Source organism: Pseudorca crassidens, chromosome 19 (assembly GCF_039906515.1).
Source record: "Pseudorca crassidens isolate mPseCra1 chromosome 19, mPseCra1.hap1, whole genome shotgun sequence".
NCBI classification, from domain to species: domain Eukaryota; kingdom Metazoa; phylum Chordata; class Mammalia; order Artiodactyla; family Delphinidae; genus Pseudorca; species Pseudorca crassidens.
The window spans coordinates 3,837,202-3,861,043 of record NC_090314.1 but is presented as its reverse complement, the minus strand read 5'-3'; the positions used below and the strand labels follow the sequence as shown (position 1 = coordinate 3,861,043).

Here is a 23,842-nt window from a genome sequence, read left to right as displayed (position 1 = left end):
CAACTACTGAGCCCTCGCACCTAGAGCCCATGCTCCGCAACAAGAGAAGCCATGGCAATGAGAAGCCCACGCACCACAACAAAGAGTAGCCCCTCCTCGCCACAACTAGAGAAAGCCCGCGCACAGCAACAAAGACCCAACACAGCCAAAAATATATATAAATAAATTTTAAAATATATATTTTAAAAAACAAAGTAAACGGTGTTCGTTGTTTCTGGGATAAAAGCCTGGGCGAGGCCACCTGATGTGCACGTGACCTGCTCAGGGATCCCAAGGTCCTCCTAACAGGGCCACTCACAGGGCTCCAGACTGCAGGTGGGGTCTCTGGGTGCCTGGGCCCAGGTCAGGGAGCAGGAAGAGTGTGAGTTTGGGGCACAAAGGCCTCGGAGCTGCCAGGCCTTGCTCTCCCCCATTCCGGGGGCACTGGCCAGCTCCCCGCAGGCCCCCACCTCGCACCCTGAGTGTGCTCGCCAGGGGTACTGTCACATCCCCACCTCACGGGTGACGCCCAGCTGTGCTCTCAGCTGTGGAGGGTCCTTGGGTTCCTGCAGCCTCCGCCAAGGTGGGCTGGCCGGGCCCCCAGGCTGTGCTGGGAGCTGTACCTGGGGAAGGGTCTGCCCTGGGCCCCGCGGAGGGGCGGCCGAGAGCCTAGGAGTCGCTCTCAGCAGATGCCAACTGCCCAGACGCGGACACAGAGGATGGAGAAAGGTAACCAAAGTCCTTTATTTCTCTACCTGTGAAGTTCGGGGGTCGGGGGGAGGGCTGGGCCGCAGCCCTAGTCCAGGAGGTCGCTGTACTCCAGGCTGTCCAGCTCGCTCTGCACATGGTCGACGTACTGGTTGATCTCCTTCATGCGCCTGCGGTTCCTCACGATCTCGTCCTTGTGAATCTGTGGAGCATACGGCGGCTGGCCCGTCAGGCGGGATCCTGAGCCTGCCTTCCTTACTCCGTTCCTCCCTGCTCCAGCCCTGCGTGTGTGTCTGGCGTGCGCGTCTGCCCCGGGGCGGGCCTCCAGCGTGGGGTCCTGCTGCCGGGAGACGCCTGCCCTCAGCTGCGCTCACCTTGTCCACCAGGTGTGCGCGCCAGGAGTTGACCCTGGTCACCAGCTCGTCCTCCCGATTGTCGATCTTCAGGAGGTGGATGTCGTGTGAGGCCCCGACTGCGTTAACGATCGTGTCTTTGTCAACAAAGAGCTGGGGAGCAAGGAAGCGCAGGTGAGGGCCTGGACCCGCACGAGCGCAGAGGCGGTGGAGCCAGAGGGGACGGGCCCAGCTCCCCGCAGGCAGAGGCCGTGCCCAGCCCGCATCCTGCTTCCTCCGCCCGTCTCAGGCGACCACGCCGTCGGCCTGGTGGCACCAGTGCCCAGAAGGGGCCCCCGGGCAGCAGGGCAGTGCCTGGGGGGAGCATGCCCTCCCCAAGAGAAGGCAGGGCAGCCCTGGCCACCTTGCCAAGCGTCTCCAGTCTGACTTGCCTGAAACCTGCCTGTCGAGTGGGCAGCACGAGGCCGGCCGAGGGGCACAGGGCTCCACTGACGACAGAAGGTCCCACAAACCGATGGGACTCTGCTGCCCCTCACGTCAACCCAGTCGGACCTGGGGTCCCACCTGGGCTCCTGCCTTGTTCCCACCCGCTTCCCCGCCGTGGACGACGCTGTGGGACGTGGGCCCCGCCAGGCCCGGCTGGTTCCAGGCGTTCACACGTGAACTGGCCACGTGCGCCCAGCACAGCTGCGGGTCCACATGGTCACTTCCCAGAGCGGGGAGGCCGTCACTGGCGGCTGCTTCAGCTTTACGCAGAGGCGCTTCATGTCGCCAACGACGGCGAGGGACCTGAAAGCTCTGTGTTGTAGAGGGCACGGGCAGGTGTGTACACGTGGGTTTTTTCTCTCCTTCGGGAGTGGTTAACCTAATGGTCTCCAGAATACAGTCTATGGATCTTGAAATGTTAGTGTCTCTGCAAAAAGAGTGTTCTGAGACCCTGCTACTAATACGCTCGCTGATGGTTAGAAACAGAAACCAGACTTTTATCGCCGAGGGCCTCATCTGAAAGCCCCTGTCCTGCCCGTGTCCACCACCCACACGCTCCCTGTCATCTCTGAGCCTCGGTTTCCTCACCTGTGAAAGGGAACCACACTGGCACCTATGTCACTGTGTCGGCTTGGAGATTAAAAGGGCAAATACACGTGCAGAGCTGCTCAGGCAGCTGGCCCTCGGGAGGCCCTCGGTCCCTGTCAGCTCCTCGTGGTGATTCCGCTCTAGTCAGGGCTTGCTACCCCACGTTTTGTTGCTTAAGCGTAAGGAGGCGGTGTAGCATCTCCTGCTACAGGTGTTCCTAAAGGACAGAGCTGATGGGCCCGCAGAGGGAGGGGTGTCCAGTGGGCTCTGCCGGCTGCCCCGTGAGGCCTCCAGGGTGGCACCCGATACCAGTGCCGCCCGGGAGCCCAAGGCAGCCCCTTAGCCCAGAGGCAGAGCCCATTACCCTGGGGCCTGGGGCCAGGGGCAGACCCAGAACGCCCACTTTGCAGTGAGGGCTCAGTGCCCGGGCTCGGCATCTCAGACTAAGGTTTGAATCCAGACTCATCCTCACAAGACGAGGTGTCCTCACAACACATCCTGGGTGTTTACCGAACTTCTCTGAGACCCTGTCTCCCCAGCTTTCCCATCTGTAGACTGGGTGGGAATGCCACTTTCAGGGGTCCTTTGGTGAGTTAACTAAGCCCATGCGAGCCCCACCCAGTCAGCAGCCTGAGTGTCCGGGGGCGCGGGAAAAGGTGTCAGATGGCGCCGTGCACAGCCACCCTGGAAGCACCCGCCCAGGCTGCTCACCTCCCGTTGACATCGGGGCCTCCTTTTCTGCATGTCCCAGTCCTGAGAGAGGTGTCCCAGACCCCGGAGCCTTGCGTCAAAAACTCCACGACCACTAGGTGGTCTGTCAGGCGGCTCCCGGGTGGGCTCTTGGGGTCAGCCTTCAGGCTCGGGAAGGTGACGTCTCCCTGTGTCTGGGTGTTTGAGGAGGCCCTGCCACCTTTCCACTGCCCTGGCGACTGTCTCGGCCCCTGACAGGCTGCGGAGTCGGAACTGCTGGTCCCTGCCTGCAGGACTCCGCCAGCACCTGACAGCGGGCGTGGTGAACCCGGCACCCCGGGTGGGGGCTGACCGCGGTGGGGAAGAGGCCACTCCTGCCTTCCCCGGGGGGCCTGTATGTAGTGTGAAGAGTAACCTAAGCAAGTCGACGCGAACACGATAGCTTGGAACCGTGACAGCGGCTCTGACAAGGATGAACGGCTGTGACGGAGAGACAGTGGGCCTTTGGGAAGGTGATGGGGGCCTCTCCAAGGAGCTGGGTGTGAGCTGAGATCTGAAACACGGGGAGGAGCCGGGTGCACGGAGGCCTGGGGGAAGGGTGTGTCGGGGCGGGGCTCGGCGGAGACCTTGCTCCAGGACTCACTAGGGGGAAGGAGTCCCTGGTCTCTGGCTGCTGCGTGGAGAAGAGCGGTAAGGCCAGGGTCCCGCAAAGGGCGGTGGTAGCTAGCTTGCCTTGGTGGAACGCGGAGGAGGAGAGAGGTGAGGGGGGCAGTGAATGGTGAAAGAAGGAAAGTGGGTGCCCTTCGCAGAGACACAGCCCACCTGTTGCCGGCCCCCAGCGCAGGAGACCTGGAGCCCCGCGAGCGGGCAGAGACCCCAGCAGTGCTTCCCGCCATAGAGACTCGGGGCTGAGACGACCTTCCGGGGAAATCTCGGACCTCAACCTCTATTTGTCGCTGCCTCTCTTAGAAGGTGCCAGAAGCCCCACAGAAACGAGCTTTGGGAAAGCAACCTCTCGTTAAGTTGAAAGCACTGAATTATCACAAGCTCCTCTGTAGCTGGGCTGCACTGGGTGCCCACCAGCTGCCTTTCTTGCCCATCTCGCCTGCCCACCGCCCCTCTTGCAGATGAGGAGACTGAGGCTCTGGCAGGTTTTTCAGGCTTTACGGGGGCTGCGGGGCGGGGCTGCGTCTGCCTGGCGCCGGGGCCGCCCCGCCCCCGCCCCCGCCCCCGCGCTCACCGCACGCACGGCGTCCGGCAGGTCCTCGTCCAGCTCGCCCTTGACTATCTTCTCCCGGGTGCTGATGGCGATCTCCAGGAGCTTCTCGTGGTGGTGGTTCTCCAGGTCCCGGCACTGAGCCATCGTGCAGCGCGAGTTAAGCCAAGGCCGGGCTGGAGCAGGCCGGGCGCGCCCTCCCCTGCGCTGGGCCCCGTGTAGCCCCGCCTTCAGGGCCCTCCGACTCGCCCGCCACGCACCCCCTCGGGGTCCCTCCTGGCCCGCTCCCCTCCAGCCCTTTCTCCCTGCAGCAGCCGGAGCCCCACCCGCCCCTGCTGTGCTGGCGGCTCTCACACTCTGTGGTGACCTAAAGGCCTCCTCTTGGAACGTCCTCTCCCCGTCCTCTGGGCCTTTGCACAGGCTGCCTCCTGAGCCTGCCTGGGACGCCCTCCCCACCGTTCCAGCCCGTTCCTCTGGCCCACCCTCAGGCCCTCACTGAGTGGACCCTCCTTCAGGGAGCTTATATAGCCCTGTCACCCAGCGGGACCATGGGCCCAGGAGGGCAGGACTGGGGGGACTTCTGGGGTGGACTTCAGGGCCCAGAGTTCAGGTGGCAAAAGGTCAGGCGTGCCCCCAGTGTTGGTTCCTGACCTGACATTTAACCCATCTCCTGATAGATGATGTATTTGTCAGTGGCTTCAGCATAGAGGTCGCCCCACCCCCAGGGCATGTGCACCTGCAGTGGGGGGGGCGGGGAGGGTGGATCTGGGGGTGTGGTCTCCTGGTGAAGTCACTCATTAGAGAACAGACGGGCCACGACTTGTGCCGCAAGCGGTGGCCTGCAGAGCCACCCAGTGGGCATCCAGACCTCTACTCTAATAAGGCCCCTTTGTGCTGAGGGTCAGGAGGTATTCCTCGAACATTCCAAGTGGTTGGCAAATCTCCATCCTTTGAAGGTGGGCTTTTCTCCTTGGTGGCAGTGGGAGGGGGCAGGCATGTGACCCCACAGGGAGCCACCTGTAAGGGACCCCACTTAGTTGCATCCTGCTTAGCTGTAAAGAAGCTGTGCCCCTCTGTGCCTTTTGTTTAAAATGCAGGCGCCTCCCCCCAGCCCCCTGCAGGCGGGGAGCGGTGGTGCGAGCCCTGAGAGCCCCGCGGCCCGCAGCACCTCCCCGCAGAGGGCCATCAAGGAAAGGATATAGGCTTTGGACGTTTTCGACAAAGAGTCCAACCAAGTCGATGATGTTCCTTTCAAACATGTTAATAGTCTCCTGGAAATGATAAAGAACGTGCATGTTCAGACATGAACGCCAGCGAACTGCACCAGAGCAGAAGTTCTCCTTACCACTCAGCGGGCAGTGACCGCAGACCTGGAGAGTGAAGACCAACCACCTGACCTTCCCCAGATGGCGCTGTGAGCCGACCCTGCCCCTCTCCCGACGGCTGCCCCCAGCCGTCACCCTCCAGCCACTTTGCCTCGGTCACCCCCCGGGGCTTTAGTGTGACACCTTCTCCAGGCCTTTGCCTGTGCTGGTCTCTCTGCCAGGAGCCCCCCACCAACAGGCACACACAGAGCTCACCCCGTCCTTGGGGTTCTCGGTGGCATCTGCCTCCGCCACCTCCAGAGAAACGGGAGGGTCGCCAGGAGCCAGGCTGCCTGCCAGCTCCACTACTGGGTGTAACTCAGAACGTTGTTAACTTCCCTGGGCCTCAACTTCCCACCTATGAAATGGGTTCCCTTCGCATAGTATGTGTCTCACGCGGTTGTGGTGAAGCAGAAACGGGTTTCTTCACACAAAATGCTTTGCAAGGTGCCTGGCAGAGAGGAAACCCTCGGGAATGCCGGCTGTTACCCCAGGCCTCTCACCTGCAAGTCTCCCGCCTCCCTCCCTGAGGGCACCCCTGTATTGCTGCATCTAGTGCTGAGCAAGGCGCCCGGGCCTCACCCAGAGGCCCTGGGGAGGGCTGCTACCCACTGAGCCCACAGGGTGGGTCACGCCCCTGACCTACTCTAGACTCCAGGGGCTGCAGGGTGGGCCGACGGCGCAGGGAATGCACCTGAATCCGAGGGCTATCTATAGACTGAGCTAATTATACATTTTTCAAATGTGTGTAAACCCTCTTGTAATGAAAAAAAATCGGGCCACTGGAAAGTGCGGCTCCAAAAAATCGGGCCACTGGAAAGTGCGGCTCCACTTAGTAGCCTTTTGGCGGCTAGTAAGTCACGCACAGGCTCTGGTGAATTGCGAGATGCTGACAAGGGGGTCCTCCCGGTCGGAAAGGCTGGGGGCCGCTGCCTGAGCTTCCCGATGCCCCAGAGATGTGGGGAGCGAGCGTCTGCTCTGTTATGTGCTGGGGACCTGGACGAGGCAGGCATCGGGGAGGCGCTGGCGGGGGCGGGCCACGGCAGCAGGCGGGAGGTTCTGCTGGTCACTGCTCTGCAGGCCCCAGCCTCCGCCGCAAGCTGCCTGGTAAACAAACGCGCAGGTGGGTCTGGCCGCCCCGGGTCTCACGTAGCAGCACTCCGTTGGGCTCCTCGCCCGCCCCGAGGTGCAGCGGCTACGGGCTGCAGTGCCGGGAGCCTCCGCTCTGCCCGGGGTGGGGGGTGAGGAGCAGGGTGCATTGTTTCCCGACAGCTCCTTGGGTCTAATAAAGGACTCTCCCTGCCGCGGTTCTGCACTCTTCCTAGACGGGGAGACTGTTCCAGAGGAGCGAGCTCACCTCTCATGCTGCACAGGGGCCACCTGTCATCTCGACGACTGAAAAGCACCAGAAGCACAGAAAGCTGTCGTGCGACCCGCCGAGTAGCTCCCGGGAAGGTGTTCCCTCGCCAGGTTCTTGCACAGGAACCGGGCAGGGCCGTCGTGTCGCGTGTGTTCCCTGGGCCCCACCTCACCTCCAGCTGCTCCACCAGCTGCATCTCCAGCGTCATGAGCACGTTGACCAGCTCAGTGATGTTCTCGCTGTGCTCCGCCATCTTTATCTCGAAGTTGGTCAGTTCAGACTCGTCTCGGATGGAGCTTAAAGTCTGGAAACAAAACCTGTGCTTTAGGAATCCACAATTAAGTGTAATTCCTGAAGTGACAGGCGGCAGTTTGGTTTTGTGGGTCGGAACTTGGATTATGGGGTCGGACTGCCCAAGTCCGAGCGTCAGCTCCACCCCCTCCACGGCGGAGGCTGTCAGAGCAGAGGCTCCACCAGCTGGTGAGTTATTAGGCGTGGAAGGAGCGATGGCTTCAGAGTCACGTGGACCTGAACTGGGACCCGACTGGGTCACCGTGGGACCTCGAGTGACTCCCGTCTCCTCGGGTGCAGGGGCAGAGAGCCTGAGCTTCACGAAGCCTGGGGATGGGGCGTTGTCTGTGAGGCCCTGGCTCACCGTGGGCTGACTCCCAGCCCAGCGGGGCTCTGCGGGGGAGGTTGGAACACAAGGTGGGCCCTGTCTTGGGGGAAGCCAGCTGGACCCCCGCAGCACCCCGTGTGCAAGTAGCTGTCAGGTCCGTCTGCAATGAGAGGTGCTCGTGGGCTGGAGAGCGCGGGGGTCCGAGCCGCACCCAGTACCAGCTGTTCACTGACGAGGGACCTGGAGGCTTGGCCGGCAGACGCAGTGTCAGCGGAGTGACCAGGCGTCACTGGGGGGCAAAGGGTATTTGTGGTCATGGCCACCCCATCTGGAGGAAGATCAGGCCCCTTGCCGGTATCAAGCCTGACCTGAAAGCAAGCGGCTTGCCCCGTGCGTCTCGGGTCGTCAGAGGCAGAGGGGCCGGGCCTCTGGCGGGTGGGCACCTGGAGGAGGGGGGAGGGGCTGGGGGCGGGGCCTACCAGCAGGTGCTTCTCCTCGAACTTGGCGATCTCATGCTTGCCCTGCTCTTGCTTTTCCTGGATGGCCTCCTGGACACACCCCATGAAGGTGTCGAGCTCCGCCTTCCGCTTCTCCTGCTGCTTCATGCCGAACTTGAAGATGTTCAGGCAGATGACGACGAACTTGTCCTTGTAGGTGAGTGGCCGTTAAGGAAGCTCACGGCTGCCTGGGGGGCGCACATGGGGTGGAAGCAGCTCCCGTAGCAGAGCTGCAGTTGGGATTTGGAGTATGAATCGGTGGTTGGGCATCTCCAGCCTCAGCCTGAGGGATTCAGGGAGGGTCCTGCGTGGTGGGGGTGGGGCGACAGAGGAGAGACCCCCCCGGGGGACCTGAAGGGGTCAGGAACCCGGAGAAGGGGGAGCAGCCACGGAGCTGAGCAGTGTGTGTTTTTGTCTCTGGGGCCCTGTTGTCCAGGCCGTCTTTGTTGCTCGGCGGCCACAGGTGCACGGGGAGGCTGCGGAGGTCAGGGGACCGCAGGCTCAGGGCAGAGAGCCCCAGGTTCAAGGCCTGGCCCTGCAGCTGCTTCTATGGCCTCCTCGCTGCTCTGGGCTGAGGGTCCCACATCTGCAGCGCCTGCCACACGAGGGGCACTTAGGTGCTGAGGTCAGGCGGGGCTGCAGCCTAGGGCCGGGCTGGGCGGAGAGCTGACCCCCCGCACTCTGCTGAGCGGTGGGTGTTCAGGGGCAGGTTTCTCTCTGTGACTCGCGGCCCCTGCGTCCCTCAGCCACGGTGACAAGTGCCCGTCACATCATCTGGGGGATGGGATGCAGGCTCAGCCCACAGCTCCTAACTGCACAGCCTGGACAATTCACCCTTTCCAAGCTCAGCTTCCCCAGCTATGAGAAGGTAGTTGGGGTCCAGTATAGCACCCACCCCGTGGGGTGGTTGAAACAGTTTTAAATGCTGCATGCAAAGCGCACAGCAGGAGCCCACAAACAAGGTATTGAGGGTCAGAGTCACAGACATGGTCAGCCAGCCTCCATCTCTGCCAGCCTGGGCCCTGCTGACCAGATACCTGTGTGTCCCTGCGCTCACAGCCAACCTGGTTCTCGAGGCCCTGGGTGGAAGGGGAGCCCCCCGGACTCCCGCGCCCAGGCCCTGGGGGCGGCCGTGACCCGGAAGGGTATGTCTGCACGAGCTCGCCCACGCCGGGCAGGTGGGACAGCTGGCTACCCTCCACGTCCTCGGCGTACATGCTGTCAAACAGGAAGGGGCCGTTCAGCTGCTCCACGAAGGCCGCCTGCGGTCAGAGACACGGTGGGCTCCCTGGGCAGGGCCCTGCGCTGGGCACCGGGGCCAAGGTCGCCCGGCCCTCGGGAAGGCAGGCTGGGGAAGGGCAGGCGATGGGCCCGGCACAGGCGGGGGTCCAGAGGCAGAAAACTGAAGGGTGCCCAGCTCGGTCCGGCCGGAGGAGAGGCACCACGGGGAGGAATGAGCTTTTCTGGCTGCCCCCCTACCCCCACCACCCCACCCCCGCCGCCAGGAACCAGCCAGGGGTCTTAAGGACAGGGGCTGCTCTGAGAGATGGTTCTGGCACGGAGTCCCTGGCCCTTGTGCTGGAGGGGCGCCTGGGGGCCGTGGGATGAGGAGGGGCAGGTCCGCGTGCTGCCCTGACTGAGGTTCTGGCAGCCCAGCAGCCCTGGGCACCAGCTATTCTCAATCAAAGGACAGGCTCTGGGGGCCTGGGCCCTGCTGACCTTCATGGCACTGGCCCATGACCGGTGGCGGCAGCATCCTGGGGCGGGGGCGGGGCGGGGCGGGGCAGGTACTCCCACCGGTCTTCTACCTTGTGCCCCTCCAGCTCCTCCCACCGGGCCTGCTCTTCCTCCAGCTGGGCCTGCATCAGGCTCTCCTGGTGCTTCAGCTCGTCCACGCTGCACTGGTGCTTCATCTCTGCCAGCTCCTTCTGATGGAGGATCGGGAAGCGGCATCGTCACCAGGGTCGTGGGGTCCCTCCTAGCCGCTGGCCTCTGCCGTGCTGTGGCCTCTCCAGCGTGGGCGGGGATCCCCTCCCCGCAGCCCTTGCCAAGTATTCTGAGCCTCAGGGAAATCAGTGGGGGAAGCAGCACGGGCAGGCCGAGGGTCCGTGGGACATCCCTGGGGTGGAGGCGCCCAGCGAAGACTCGGCCGCTCCCCCAGGCCTCCCTGACCAGGCTCTGGCTCTCTTGTAGGGCTGCACAAGGGAGAGGTGCAGTGGGTGCCCGAGCCACAGGCCTGGGCATGAGGTCTCAGCCCTCGGCTCTGGGCCCTGCCCCCTCCGGCCCTCCTCTACCCGTCCTGCGTATCCCCCTGCCTGCGCTGGGGGCTGCTGGAGCCCCAGGTGACATCGCCTGTGCTAAGGCTTCAGGTACAAGCACTGCCGACTCTCTGTGCTCCAGTATCTGCTCCCCCCACTCCCGCCCCCTCCTCTCTCTCAGGACCGTGGCCTGCACGCCCTGCCCTCTCCCTCTTATGCTGTAAGCCCCATGCCAGCTTCCAGGTCCCTGAATGCTCATCACATCATGAACTCTGCTGAAAACCACAGGGTTCTTCTCCACAGGCCTCCGTCTCAGCAGGACAAGCCCTGAACCCCAGCGTCGCCCTCCTGCCTGTCTCCCCCCCCAACACAGAAAGCCCCCCAAGCTCACAGCCCTCACCCGTTCGTGTGCTCTGCTGGGACTGTCCACCGTTCCTCAGGGCTGCGCCAGCCTTCAGGCCCGATGGAAATGGGGAGGCACCACAAGAGCCTGCCCTCAGCCCTGGTCGGCCTTGGCTGGGCCCGGCTGTCCTGCTGCCCGAGCCTGGCAGCACCAGCAGGTGAGAGGCTTGGGGCTGGCCTGGGGGCAGGCAGCAGCATGGACGGGGGTTCCCGGTGCCCCTGCTTTGCGGGGCTCTGCTCTTACAACCTTCCCCTTATTACTGATCTTGGTGCTTCTAGGCAAAGCCTCTGAGATGCGGAAGGAGGCTTTGTTTCCCGCAGCACAGCGGGGGGCCAGGCTGGGCGGCCTGCCCCCTGTGGAATCTTCTGGGGAAGAGGAGAAACTGGCTGGGGAGGGGCTCGGGAACCGTGCGGTGTCCGGCTGTGCATGGTTTTTTGTTTTTTGGGGTTTTAAAAAATATTTATTGTATTTATTTGGTTGTGCTGGCTCCTTAATTGCAGTACGTGTGCTCCTTAGTTGTGGCGTGCAAACTCTTGGTGGCGACATGCACGTGGGAGCTAGTTCCCTGACCCGGGATCGAACCTGGGCCCCCTGCATTGGGAGCTCGGAGTCTTAACCACTGTGCCACCAGGGAAATCCCTGTGCACGCTCTTATGATGAGTGAAATACACCCCAGCAGCTCTTCAGCTATTCCAAGCATTTGAGCCCACGCTGCCTTTCAAATTATTGTCTAAATGCAAAAAGTAAGACTTGAGCGTCTTGGGACTTCCCTGGTGGTCCAGCGGTTAAGACTCTGCGCTCCCACTGCAGGGGACCCGGGCTCGATCCCTGGTCAGGGAACTAGATCCCACGTGCCGCAGCTAAGACCCAGAGCAGCCAAAAAAAGTAAATAAATATTAAAAAAAAAAAAAAAGACTTGAGAGTCTTGGAATTCAAGATTTCAGATTCTTGTCCTGTTCTGGGACAAGAGAAGGCCATGGTCGGAGGAGGGGCAACTCTCTGGGCACCCCGACCCCGGCTGTTCTCCGTGGACCCCCCAGGAAGACACCCGTGAGTGGAGGGCTCCACGCTTGGCAGGCGGTGTGGCAGCCAGGACGGCAGCGTCAGCACCGAGACCCGGGGCCCAGCCGCCCTCCCTGCTTCCACTGGGCTCTCCCTGAGCCCCACATCACCTCAGGCCCCACCCAGGCACAGGCTCCTTTCTCCCAGGAAGGGCACCAGCTCCCAGGGAGAAGGGTGGGCAGGTCCCTGTTCCCCACTGCCCACGCTCAGCACGCAGGGATATCCCGGTCCTGCCGCCAAAGGCCTCGTGTCGGGCGGGGTTCTTTTCTCCAGGGGGCAAAGCACCCACAAACGTCATGCTGCAAAGGACGGGAAGCTCACAGCAGGGGAGTAGGATAGAGGCAGGGGCGGTCAGGCCAGGCCGGGCAGTGCACTGGGGAGGGGGGCTTCCTCCCGGCCCTGCTGCCAGACCGCCGGGCCCAGCTCCCCGCTCAGCACCCCGGCCGCGGGGGGCCTCTCTCTGGGGCCGGTGCCCTCGGCTCAGAGGGCGCTACCGTGAGCTGTCGTGGCATGGAGGCGAGTCCTGACTCTGCCCTGAGCTGCTGACCCCGCTAATCGCCTACCCTCACTTGGTCCCCCGACTCGTTCACCCAGAAAAGCAGACGGCGGCCTCGAGGTGGGAGGTGGCACGACAGTGACGGGGGCAGTAAAGGCACCGCGAGGAGGGCCGCCCTGCGCTCCTCCTGTGGACGCGCCCCTCCCCAGACGCCGGGGCCTGCACGCTGACCCGCGGAGCTGGACGCACGAGGGCCACGCTACCATGTGGTCGTCGATGCGCTGGAAGTCCAGGTACACCAGGTCGGGGAGGTAGGCACAGATGAACGTCCTGTAGTCCTCGGCCTCGGCGACCGGGTTCCCCGAGAGGCTGAGCGTCCGCAGGTCCTTGAACCGCCGCAGGTAGATGATCTGGGGGAGAGGGGGGTCGCCTGGGTCCTCTCTCCGTCCTCTGCCCGCACTGGGCGGAGCCACGAGGGAGGAGCCATGGGCTTTGCCCAGGACCCGTGGACCTGGGTCCCCATCTCCTCTTCTTAAGGTGGGTGCAGGGACGCGGTGCATAGGTGTTGAGAGGACCAAATGCCACACGCTGTGAGGGCCTCCACCTGCTCCCGTAATGCCCTGGCTGTGCCCATCGCTGCTGCTCTCAGAACGGGCGGCCTTTTCCAACTGTAAAGTGCTGTGCAAGGCCCAGCGCTCCTAAATTCAACGGAACCTGATTTACAGTTGGCCTGGACCAACTGGGTGGCAGCTAGTGGGATGTCCACTGACGGCCGTTTATTCTTCCTATTGTTAGTAACCGGGGGAAAGTCAGCGAGATGCCCGTACCTCATCTGACCGCAACTCCTGTGCTTTCCTGAAGGAGCGTCTTTGTCATTTGGTTTATTTGTTCAACAAAGATCACTAAGCACCTACCAGGCCTCAGGTACGTGCCAGGCCTTAGGGACACAGTGGGAACAAAGCCCTTATAGCAGGAGCTGGCACTCTAAGGCAGGGGACAAGAATGTTTTAAAAGTAAGTAGAATCATTGCTGTTTGGTGTAAGTGCTAGAAGAACTCAAAGGGGGAGGGGGTGGAGAGGGGGCCTTAGGGACCATGACGGGGGGTTTCAGTTAGGACTGAGGCCTCTGAGGCCTGAGGGAGCAGCCAGGGAAGAGCAGGGGCCAGTGCATTCCCAGAAGCAAAACCAGCACAAGCAAAGGCCCCGAGGCAGGAAAGAGCGTCCTGTACCAGGCACTCAGCAAGGCCAGGGGAGGGAACGGAGCGTCCACAGCAGGGCGGGGCGTGGCCTGAGAGCCAGTGTCCCCTCCACGCCCAGGCCTGGACCTGCGTCCATTAGACTCTGCAGTGTCCGAGGGGCAGCAAGCCAGAGGGGATCTGCTCACTGTGGCCCTGGGTACTGGACCGACCCAGGCAGGAACAGCTCAAGACACTCAGAAAGGTTTTCACAAGCAAGATTTGGGGCTATTGGGTGTGCCCTTAATCTGAAAATTCCTGAATAAGCATCATTTCCTGCAGAGTTCTCCTGTGCCCAGTCCTGAAGCAGCCACTCAGCCCTAACTGACTCAGCCCTCACACCGGCCTGCCCCGCAGGCCACCGCTGTCCCGTACAGATGGGCACGCGGGCCCCGGGTGCTGAGTCCCTGGCCCAAGGCCAGGCGGCCAGGAGCCCGTTAAACCTCAGCTCTCCACTTACACCTCCCTCAGCTGTCCTGTGTGCCCCCGCCCCGCAGGGCAGAGGGCAGCTGAGCAATCAGGTCTTGAACACTGGCAAGAGGTGGGCTGGGTTTACCACCTCCCAGGGGCGTGCAGGGCAAACCTCCCAGACCACACGGCCTCCGGGGTCCGGCCCTCAAACACAGGTGAGCAGCCGGCACCTGACCCGCCCCAGGCCTTTCACCTAAACCGCCTGGCCCGCCCGCCCCTCTGGGCTTGGTCGGGTGGCTGAGGGCGCGTCACACCGAGGGGCACCGTGGGAGAGATTTCTCCTGCTCTCTGTCCTGCTAGCTGTGGACGAGGAAGACTGCGGCCTGGACTGCTGGGTCACAGCCACAAGGAGCATCAGCCCAGGGCGACGCTAAGGGCGGCTGAGCCGAGAGGTGGGTCGGCCCCCTCCACGCAGCCCCCTGCTCCGGCCTCGGCCGCGGCTGCAGCGCCCATCTCTCCCCTGCTCTCCGAGCCCCACCTGCAGCGAGGCCGGGAGGGAGTTAATGCCGGGACGTGGCTCAGCCGCGGGGACAGGACTGGGGCTGGGGCTTGGGCCCTGGCACTCAGGTGTTCACTTCTGCACGCCCGCCCAGTGGCACGGAGCCCCCATCGCGCACGGCGGCAGTCTCTGTCACACACCTGCACGGTGGCTGTGGTTGCCCCGGGGTCACCCAGCTTCCTGAGGTCACCCCGTGGCACCCAGGGCCCTGCCCCGGCCCTGCTGCCAGCTCACAGGGAGTGTTGGCAGAGCGAGCGTCTCTGGTCTGCAGGCAAACCTCCATCCCTGCTACACTCATGCGTGCGGGGGTGAGGGGGTGGGTGTTCCTTCTGAAACGCAGGCCTGCCCTGGGCACACACGGCGTAGAGCCCCCCACGGCTCTCCTCTGCCGCTCTGGCTGCCTGGCCCTGGGCACTGCCCTGCACCCACACCCCGACCCTTCCAGTGACCCGGGGCTGTCGTTGGTCTCTGTCCCCAGTGAGCACGAGCCAGAGGCCCCACGGCCGAGGGGGCCCCACCCCAGCAAATGTCTGCTGAGCGAGTGTGGGGACAGGGAAGGAAAGATCCCACCGGGGCAGGGGCACAAACGGACCCGCATGTGGGCTCTCGTGGCCTAGGCTGGTGTGTGAACATCATCCAGTCTGGAATACTGGCCTTTCTGGGACAAGGGGAAGGTCGGAGGCTCAGCCCGCGGCCCCCCCGGCACCCTCGCTCACGTTCGTCATGTTGCCGATCTGGTTGTTGCCCAGCGACAGCACCTGCAGCTTGACCAGCGCGTCCAGCGAGTCGATCTTGGAGATCCGGTTGTTGAACAGGCTCAGGTCCTCCAGGTTCACCAGCGTGTCCAGCCCCTCGATGGCCTCAATGTTGTTGAAGGACAGGTCTGGAGGACGGCTCCGGGTTAGGGTGACTGTCCTGAATCCAACCCCCCCCCGCCCCCCCGGCTCTGCTGCCACCTTCCCGGCCCCGGACTCGGGCGAAGGCTTGCGTCTGTGCGGCCCTCGTTCTGGGATGGAAGCTCCCTGGTGGGTCGGGGCAGCGCACCTTGGGGTGGGGGAGACCCGCGCGGGCCGGGCTGCCCCAAACTCCAGGCCCAGCCCCGGCTGAGACCTTAGGAGCCCCTCTAGCCCAAGTTTCTCATCTTTGGGAATAAAACTGCTTTTCTGCCACCACGGGTTTGGGGGTTTGGTTGGGGTTGGTGTCCTTGAACACCGTTGGCCCAGAGGCCCAAACTGGGAACTTTTCAAGAGCTTCAGCTAAAGCCCTCAGTGTAAAGGGGGCTCAGTAAGTCGGTTTGGCCTCCCTGGCACCTCAGGGGACACTCACCCGGGACACTCTCCCTACGCCAGGCCCTCCCCGGGCGTTTCCTCGTTTGTCATCGCCTGCATCTTAGGGCTGAGGGAGCCAAGATTCAAAGGGGCCTGGTGGTCACGTGCTCACGATCAAGCGCACGTAAGGAAGGTCGGGTGCAGGGGGCAGAGGGAACGCACAGAACCGGCTAGTACGCTGGCAGAGCGGGACCTGAACTGGGTCAGCCTGCTTCCTTTCGCTCCTGCAGCCGGGCTCTGCTCTTTGCAGGCGAGCTGGTGAACGTTTAACAAGGGGGTGGGCGCGGGCAGCCCTGATCTGTAGCTCTTGCTGACTTCGGTGGTGTAAATGCTCCCACTGTGGCCAATTTCAAGCTACCAACAGGACGGGCCTGAGTGTAAAGCTGGGACAAGATGTGGACAGTCAGCTTCTGGGGGCAGTGCCAGCCGGCTCCCGCTCGCCCCCGGCGCTGGGACAGCTGACCAGGCCACCAGCCGGGCCTGTGCTGGCAGGTGGGGGCAGCGCACGTGGCTGGACAAAGGCAGGCTTCTGACTCTCTGAGGGGCACCTGACCTCTTGCCAGAACCTTCCCCTCCGGCTCTCTCGCCCCCCCCCCAGAACACTGGGCATCACAGGGGCATCTCACGGGGACCCGTGACCCTTGTTTTATGTCTGCGAGACTGCAGGGCCTGGGAGCTCTTGCCTAAAAGCAGGGCCTTCAGAGGGGGTGAGGCTCAGGGTCTAGGCTGACCCGTCACCTCTCCTCCTCCAGCTCCTGGTGGTGCAGGTGGGCCGCCGAGCCCGGGACTCAGCATTAATGGGTGCTGGGCTGCCAGGAGGGCTTGTCTGGGTGAGACCTGGGCCCGGCAGTCAGGAGACCTGGCTCTGGGCTGCTCTGCTGCCGGTACGTGCAGCTCCAAGTCCACCAGCCCCTCAGCCTCTGCACCCGTGAGATGCACTGTAATCCTGCCCCGGGGGGGTTGCTGTGGTCTGGCGGCCGTCCTCACAACCACAGCTGCGTGTCCTGCAAGCTGGGAGGGGCCTCGATGCCCCAGGCTGCCTGTATTGGGAAGCAGCCTGACAGGATGGAGGGGACGTGGCTTTGGGATCAGACAGGCGTGGGTCTCGTCCCAGCTCTGCTGCGTCTTGGTCACAGAGCTCTGGGCGGTGCCCCGGCCTCTGGAGCCCCGAGGGTGACTGGGAGGGCCAAAGAAGCCCTCTCAGTGGGCTCGGGAGCTCCCAGCCGGCCCCACCCCTAGTTAGGTGCCCACTGCCAGAAGTGAGGGTGCTGCCCGAGGCCGGCAGGTGGACGCAGTTCGGCAAAGCCCCTGCTGCCTTGGCAGTGAGGGCTGGACCCCTGGAGTCAGGCGAGCCCCCTGCTTGCTGTGACCTCAGTTTGCTCCCGTCTACAGTGGGGTCGCTGTGCGGTTAGAAGGCCTCACACGGAAAGCGCACGGGCCGTGCCTAGCAGGTAGAAAGTGCTCAGCGCACGCTAGCATGGGGATGGTTAGTTCTGGTTTGATCTGGGCCCCCCAAATAGCAGGGGCCTCAGTTATCTGTCACCCTGAGTCTAGAGTACCTAGACGGAGTCCAGGCTGCTGCCATGAGCCCTCCGGACTGGGAGGTTTGACAGCTGGGGCAGATGTTCTGCCCTGTGGTGTCCAAGCACATACGTGCTGAGCTTTGCCCAGCGCAGGCCCAGGCTTCCTTCCTCCCAGCAGATGGAGCTCCTGCTGCACCAGGGCCGCCACGGGGCTGGCAGGGAAGTTTACCTGGGGGGCAGCCTCGGCAGGCATCACTGGGGGCTGGGGGACGCGCGGGGCCTCACCCAGCCAGACCAGGTGTGTGAGGTTCTCCAGGCCCTCGATCTTCTCGATGATGTTGTTGTCCAGCTGCAGCTTCCGCAGGTTCTCAAACTGCCAGAGGTTGTCGATGCGGAGGATATCTGAAACGATGTTGGACACGCTTTGGCTGCTTCTGGCCCGGGTCAGGGTTAGGGTATAGTTCCAGGGTCTTGGGGGCCAGATGACTGATGCTGACCATGGGAGAGGCCCCAGAGCCCCGCTGCCTTCCCCGGAGCGCAGGGAGCCCTGGAGGTGTGGGCCCAGCTCCGCGGAGCTCGGGGTCCCTGTTGGTGCTGCCGTCCGGGGCCACCACAGGGACCGGTGGGCCCGCGCAGGGTGGAGGGGGGCAGGCCCTCCAGGGCGGGAACTCACAGGGCTCCCCCTCGGAACACCTGGGCTCAGGACACAGGGCACGGGCAGGGCCCCCCAGGGTGACAAATAGAACTGAGGCTGCAGGGGTGGCCAGTCAACTAGTGAAGCCGTTTGGAGGGTGCTCTGGCCACATGGACGGAAATAGTTAATGTCTGTGCCCACTGACCCTGCAGTGTCTCTACCTGGAATCACACGCTGTGCCAGTGCCCGAGGATGAGGCCCCGAATGTCCATATACGGGGAGGGGATGAATCGCCCCACAGAGGCAGATCCTGACGTCACTCAAGTGCCTGACCCCACGGCCGCTGAAGACCACCCCCCTGGTCAGGCAGCCGACCCATCCCCTTGCTCCTGAGCCAGGCGGAGCTTGGTCTCTGTCTTGGCTGCCAGGAGCTCTGAGTAATGCTTAGTGTGACAAGCACACACTGTGTGTGTAAAACTCTAGAGGCCTGACCTTGTCCCCGGTTCTCTTAGAAACCACAGAGATCTGTTGTTTACATGCCCCTTTTTCTACGTTTGCTTCTATAATGATTCCCAAAACATAAAGTTAGAGTATGCCCATTAAAAGAACTGAAATAATATAGAAGTAAAAGGAGTAGAAAAAAAAAAGAAAAAAGCCCTTAATAGCCACACATTCGGGGCAGCCGTTTCAACATTTATTCAGACAGGCAGGCACCCCTCCCAGCTGCCCACCCCAAGCTGGGTCTCGGTGGGGGGGTGGTGGGCAGCATTTCTCTGACCCAGGGCCCTGTCCCTCCCGGTCCCCAGGGCTGCCTGGGATGGAGTTTGTCCCCCAGCTCTGTGGTCACATTTCCTGGAATGATACCAGCCCCACCTGTGCTTCTGGGGCAAGGCCCAGCCCCGCCCCCGGATCTCCTGGTCTGGATTTTCCTTCTCTGGCCCTGGCCTTAGACCGACGGCCTTGGCTGTGATTGACCGTGCAGACACCAGCCCTGGGCGGCTCCCCCACTCCTGGGCGCCCTGCCTGGCGCACCTGTGTGCTGGCTCTGCTCTAGGCCTCAGCAGTTCACGTGGAAAAGCCCGAACGACACGAAAGAGCCAGATGTATCTGACAGCATGACAGGGCTGCCCAAAAAGCCCATTCAATCTTCAACACAGACACGGGATCTGCCTCTGCTGCCACTGGCTTGGTGCAGCCTGTTGTCACGGCTCCCTGACCCTCCTCTGCTCAGGACCTCCCTGGGCTCCTGCCTCACTCACTCAGAGCCAGACGCCGCCTTTCGGCCCCCGAGGCTGATGCTAGCTGATCCCTGCCTGACCACACTGCACCCCACTCCCCTTCTCTCCTCTCTTGCCTCTACTTCTCTCAACAGCATACGTGTCCCCCTCCCTCGAAGGTCAGCTCCACGAGTCCCTGGTGCGCAGAGCAGCGCCCTGCACGGGACAGGCATCCGCTACGCAGTGGGGGAGGGGCAGCAGAAGGAGGTCTGAAGACCACTCCGCCTCCCCTTTAGCCCTTTCCCGCCGAGAGCTTCAGGGCCCTCCCTGCTCTGGGCGGCCTGCGGGCTCCATGAGGCCGGGCCGGGCCTGCCGTGCGCACCACATCCCAGGGCTGACTCAGTAGCCCCTCGTGGTCACTGGGTGACCCGGCAGGCCAGCGTGGAGGCCCAGGACACAGCAGGAGCGTGAATCAGCCCGGTCCCTCTGCTGTGACCGGCCTGCGCCGGACATGAGGGGTCACGGGACCCCCGCCCACCCATCCTGCTTCCTCACCTATACCCTCCGCCAGACTCGCGGGCCTCCTTTAGTGAGCCGGGCACTGGGCCTGTGCTGTCTGGTCTCGTCTTCCCAGCCAGTGCCTGAGACACGGATTCCGGTCACCCCGGTTCACAGGTGGGGTGCTGAGGTCCTGCCTGATCCCAAGCCACATCTCCCCCCAGGCTGTCCTGCGACCTGGAGGGGACCCCCCCCTTCTGTTTCCAGTCCCTCCTCTGAAGCTGCTCCCCCAGCACATGGCCCTCCCCCGACCCCGCACCTTCCTGGCCACGTGGACCACCCTCCTAGGTCCCCCCCACCTTTGGGGACCAGTGTGGCCTCTGGGGGTCACTTAAGACTTGGAACGGGAGGATGTTACCTTGCTTTGTTCTTACTCAGAATTGGGAGTGTTGTGGCTGTTCAAGTGCTACCCACACTCGGTATCAGGCTCTAAAACCGCCCGTGCTGGTACTGCACCTTCCGACCCAGGCAGCCCGAATGCGACCACGAGCCGCGGCCCACGCATGGAATCGGGGAGCCCTGCGCCTGCCCCGCCCCACCCAGGATACGCACTCTGGAAGTCCAGCTGCAGGGACAGGACGTCCTTGAAGAGGATGCCCTCCTGCTTGGCCAGCTGCCCAGCCTCGTCTCGCGGGCCCTGCTCCCCAACAGCCAGCTTGAGCATCTCATCATCCATCACCCTGGGCTCCACGTCGCACAGCCGGTTCATCCTCCCTGGAAAACACCACGTCCCTCACCCAGGCCGCTGCTCCTGCCTCCCTTTGAGGGCGGGGTCTGGCTGGGGTCCTTCCACGGCATCGTGGGGCAGCGTGGCGGCCACGGCACTCTGAAGGCGGCCCCCTCCCGCCCTTGGCTGCTGTACCCGGGCTGCTCCGGGGCCTCTCTGGACCCCCGCCCGCCTGGCCCCACGAGCAGGCTGTGTCACCACCCCGGCCCCGGTGTCCACACGGCTCTCTTCAGCCTGTGGAGCTCAGCTGCGCGCACAGCCGTGGCCACCTCAGGCCTCTGGCTTTCTGCGCCCGCCCTCGTCGGGTTTCTTGGCACCAACCACCGACCACAATCCTTGGAGGCCCCCCTTCCCTGAGAGCCTCACCCCCCCCAGGTGGCCATGTCTGTAAGCTCCCCGCCCTCAACCGCAGCTGCCCAGCGTGTGGCCACTGGTGGACACCAACCCAAGCTGGTCATTCGTGTCCCCCTCCCCCCCCGAGAGACGTGAGCTGCAGCCGGAGGACAAAGTGCCCATCAGAGCTGGCCAGGTGCCTGGTGAGTGAGAGAGTGAGAGGGCCTGGGGCAGACGGACAGACAGAAGCAGAGATGAGAATCTGATCCAGCAATAAAGGTGAAAGGATGGACAGACTGACACAGAGGCTGCCTTCTCCTCGCTGGCTTCCTGGCCCCTCCTGTCCCGACCCCAGGCCCCGGGAGTGTCCTGACTTCGCACATTAAATCCTCTTTTCCTTAAACTAACCCCAGGAGGTGTCTGTTGCTAATGGTCCAAAGGGATTTGGCTGAGACGCTATGGGGGGTCTGTGGGGTGGGTCAGTCACAGGCGGACCTGGGCTGCTGTTCGTGGCCAGACAGAGCCGTGGCCCTGGGCAGCCTGACCTCACTTCATCGTTGCCAGCCGTCTTAGTGAGAACACCCAGAAGGGCTGGACCCTGCAGGAGGGCGCGCGCCACCGGAAACTCCCCAATTCTGCCTCCGAACCCTCTGCAAACTCAGTTCTCCCCCTACTTTCCACCCCGTTCTCACCTCCCTGCTGGCTTCACCTTCTGCCTTGGCCCCTGCGTCCCCACAGCCAGGCCTCGCTGCCCCACTGGTCCCTGATGCTGGGCAGCCCCACATTCTGCCTTGCATTCCACCGTGCGCTACTGGGGACACTCCTGACGCTGGGCGAGCCAGGGTGGGCCTAGCCATCCTGCACCTGGTCCCCAGGACTGCCCACCTCCCCTCCCCGTGCCGTGCAGCTTATGCAAATGTGCATCTCCTGTTTCTGGAGTGTCCATGACCCATGGTCCCAGGGCCTTTAACTTTCACGGGGCCTTTCCTCCTGCCCCCACCTCCGCCCCCCACCCCCTTCTCCTCTGGTTCCTTCCTGCCTCCCAGTCTCTGCTCCATCCCCTTAGGGTGACTGACTCAACTCCCGAGGACGTTTCCAGTCCTCCAGCTCCCCGTCCTCTGAAACAATTTTTTCTGAGATTTCACATAACTTGATGCCAAGTTGTCTTTGGGGAAATTTTAACGCGCTGCATTTAGCAGATGTTACCTGAAAGTGTTTGTGCTTTTTTTTTTTTTTAAAGAAAAGTGCTGTATTTTGGGAAAGGATGCTTAACTCTGATTTCAAAACTTTGGCTGACTTCTCTTCACTCCCACCCCACCTGTCCTGTCCCCTGTGACAGGTCAAGCCTGCTTTCCATCAGGCCCAACAATCACCGAGTGATGTGGAATGGTTGTGTTTGTTACACACACAAGGGCAGGACTTGCATCCTTTGGCAACTAACTTCGCCTTCCAAGCCTTTGACCTCCCACCTGTAAAAGATGGGTAACTCTTCCCTCCTACATTTGTTTAAGATCATTCATTTAGTCCACATACGTGTAATGAGTAGTCACTACATGCTGTGAATAAAACTGATCTCCTTACCTCTGTTTCAGACCTGAATCAGACAATTATACAAATCTTTAATTACGAACCATGACAAGTTTGTAGGTGTAGGGGACTGTGACAGCATACATGCAGGGACCTGTGATGGCCAGGGGAGACCCCGCTGAGACCTGGAGGATGAGCAGGAAAGAAGGAAAAGGGGTCTGCGTGGTGAGGGTCCTGAGGTGGGAGAGGAGGAGACAGGTTCCACTGTGGCTGAAGCGATGCAAGCCTGGAGAGGCCTGCAGGAGTGTGGCGGTTATCCTAGGATCCCCGGGAAGCTCCTGGGGCTTACTAAGGGCAGTGACATGATCAGACTTTCATTTTAAGAAGCTCATTCTGGCTTGTAGTACCAAGAACAGCAAGAGTCGTGAGGCGAGAGGTGACGGGGGTGGAGGTAAGATGTGGATTTTAGAGACCTCTAGGAACTTAGTTTACATGAAGGACTGATTCTCCGCAGTTTTCAGGTAAGAAAATGGAAGCAGGTTAGAAACGTCAAGTTACATGCCCACGTGGATACATCTAGTACATGGCAGAGGCGGGAGGACAGGCCTCCAGGGCCCATTTTCTTAATCACGGCTCAACTGTGCCCAGGCACACTGCGGATCATTGTCACAGTTCACACAGTTTCTCACAGCTGTTCGGGGTCGGGGCCAAAACCCCAACATTCCTTCCCAAGGGGGTTTTATCAGTAATTCACCACCCAGCCCGGGTTGCTGTTGACTTGCCTGACAATAGTGTTGTGGTGGGCGGGGAAAGCAGCAGAGAACCTTACACCTCCTCACAGAGAAACAGATCCTGAATTGTCCTGCGAAACAAGACCTTGGGATCAACTGGACCTGGAAAATAGAGCGCCTATTGGCCGTGAATTAATAAGAGAAACCCCACCCTTTACTGAGTGCTCACTCCGAGCTAGAGCACGTTCATGATCAAATTACAGGTCAGCTCTGGGAGCCATTAGAGAAGGGAGCCCTAATGCCCTGATTTCCCAGACAGGGAAACTGAGGCCCGGGAAGGAAGCTGCTGACAAGGGACAGACATGGACCCGGGCATCCACATTCCAAGTCAAAAGCCTTCACCAAGAGGAAGTCTAGGTCTAAGGAAGAGGAACAAGTTAGCAGCATTGAGAGGTCGGACAGAGGGTCAGTAATGCCCTCCTGAAGAAGCGTCTATCGCTGGGCCGGGTACCTCTCTCTGGCCCGGAGGCCGGGGGTGGGACCTCAAAGGTCTCTTGGGGGCATGCGCCCGGAGGGAAGGCTTTCTCAGCTTCTCTCCCCACAAGGCCTGAAGGCCCCGGATCGGCGTGCGGCCGGCAGGGGCTGCCAGGGGCCTGTGCGCTCTCCTCTAGGTGGGGCGGCCGGCGGACTCCTCCGGGAAAAAAGGCTCCTCCCGCAGCCTCTCGGCCACAGGCTCTCAGAGTCGCCGGCACTGTCCGCCGCCTGCGCCTCCTCGCTGAGCCCGGTTGCTAGGGGAACCAAGCGCCGCGCTCCTTTGCTAGGGGGAAGTCAGGGAGTAGACATCCTGGGTTAAAGTTGACGACCACGTGATCACATTTCTAGGCGGGGAAAGCCTCCCAGAACCAACTAGCCGTAGGGAAAACAAATGCTTGTCCAATCAGCACTTTCTAAGGGAGAGGAACTTACTAGCTCCGCCCTGCC

General features: G+C 62.3%; 1 protein-coding gene across 4 annotated transcripts; it reads right to left on the bottom strand.

Moving 5' to 3' along the window:
- Positions 1–697: 697 nt before the first annotated feature.
- Positions 698–23,707, bottom strand: DRC3 (dynein regulatory complex subunit 3). Of its 4 annotated transcripts, none has more exons than XM_067716292.1 (13): positions 23,373–23,707; positions 22,909–23,023; positions 20,096–20,253; positions 17,420–17,536; positions 15,000–15,166; positions 12,343–12,489; positions 9,669–9,788; positions 9,012–9,122; positions 7,843–8,019; positions 6,917–7,048; positions 5,221–5,291; positions 4,045–4,168; positions 698–1,193 (listed from the first exon to the last, which is right to left on the bottom strand). In XM_067716292.1, exons 3-13 carry the CDS (start codon positions 20,250–20,252, stop codon positions 723–725), a joined length of 1,794 nt encoding a protein of 597 aa, XP_067572393.1. In that variant the 5' UTR covers position 20,253; positions 22,909–23,023; positions 23,373–23,707; the 3' UTR covers positions 698–722. The 4 variants fall into 4 exon arrangements, with proteins under 4 accessions (XP_067572393.1, XP_067572394.1, XP_067572396.1 ...); XM_067716293.1 differs by having other exon boundaries at positions 22,909–22,992; XM_067716295.1 differs by having other exon boundaries at positions 698–889; positions 1,062–1,193; positions 20,096–23,023; positions 23,373–23,704.
- Positions 23,708–23,842: the final 135 nt, after the last annotated feature.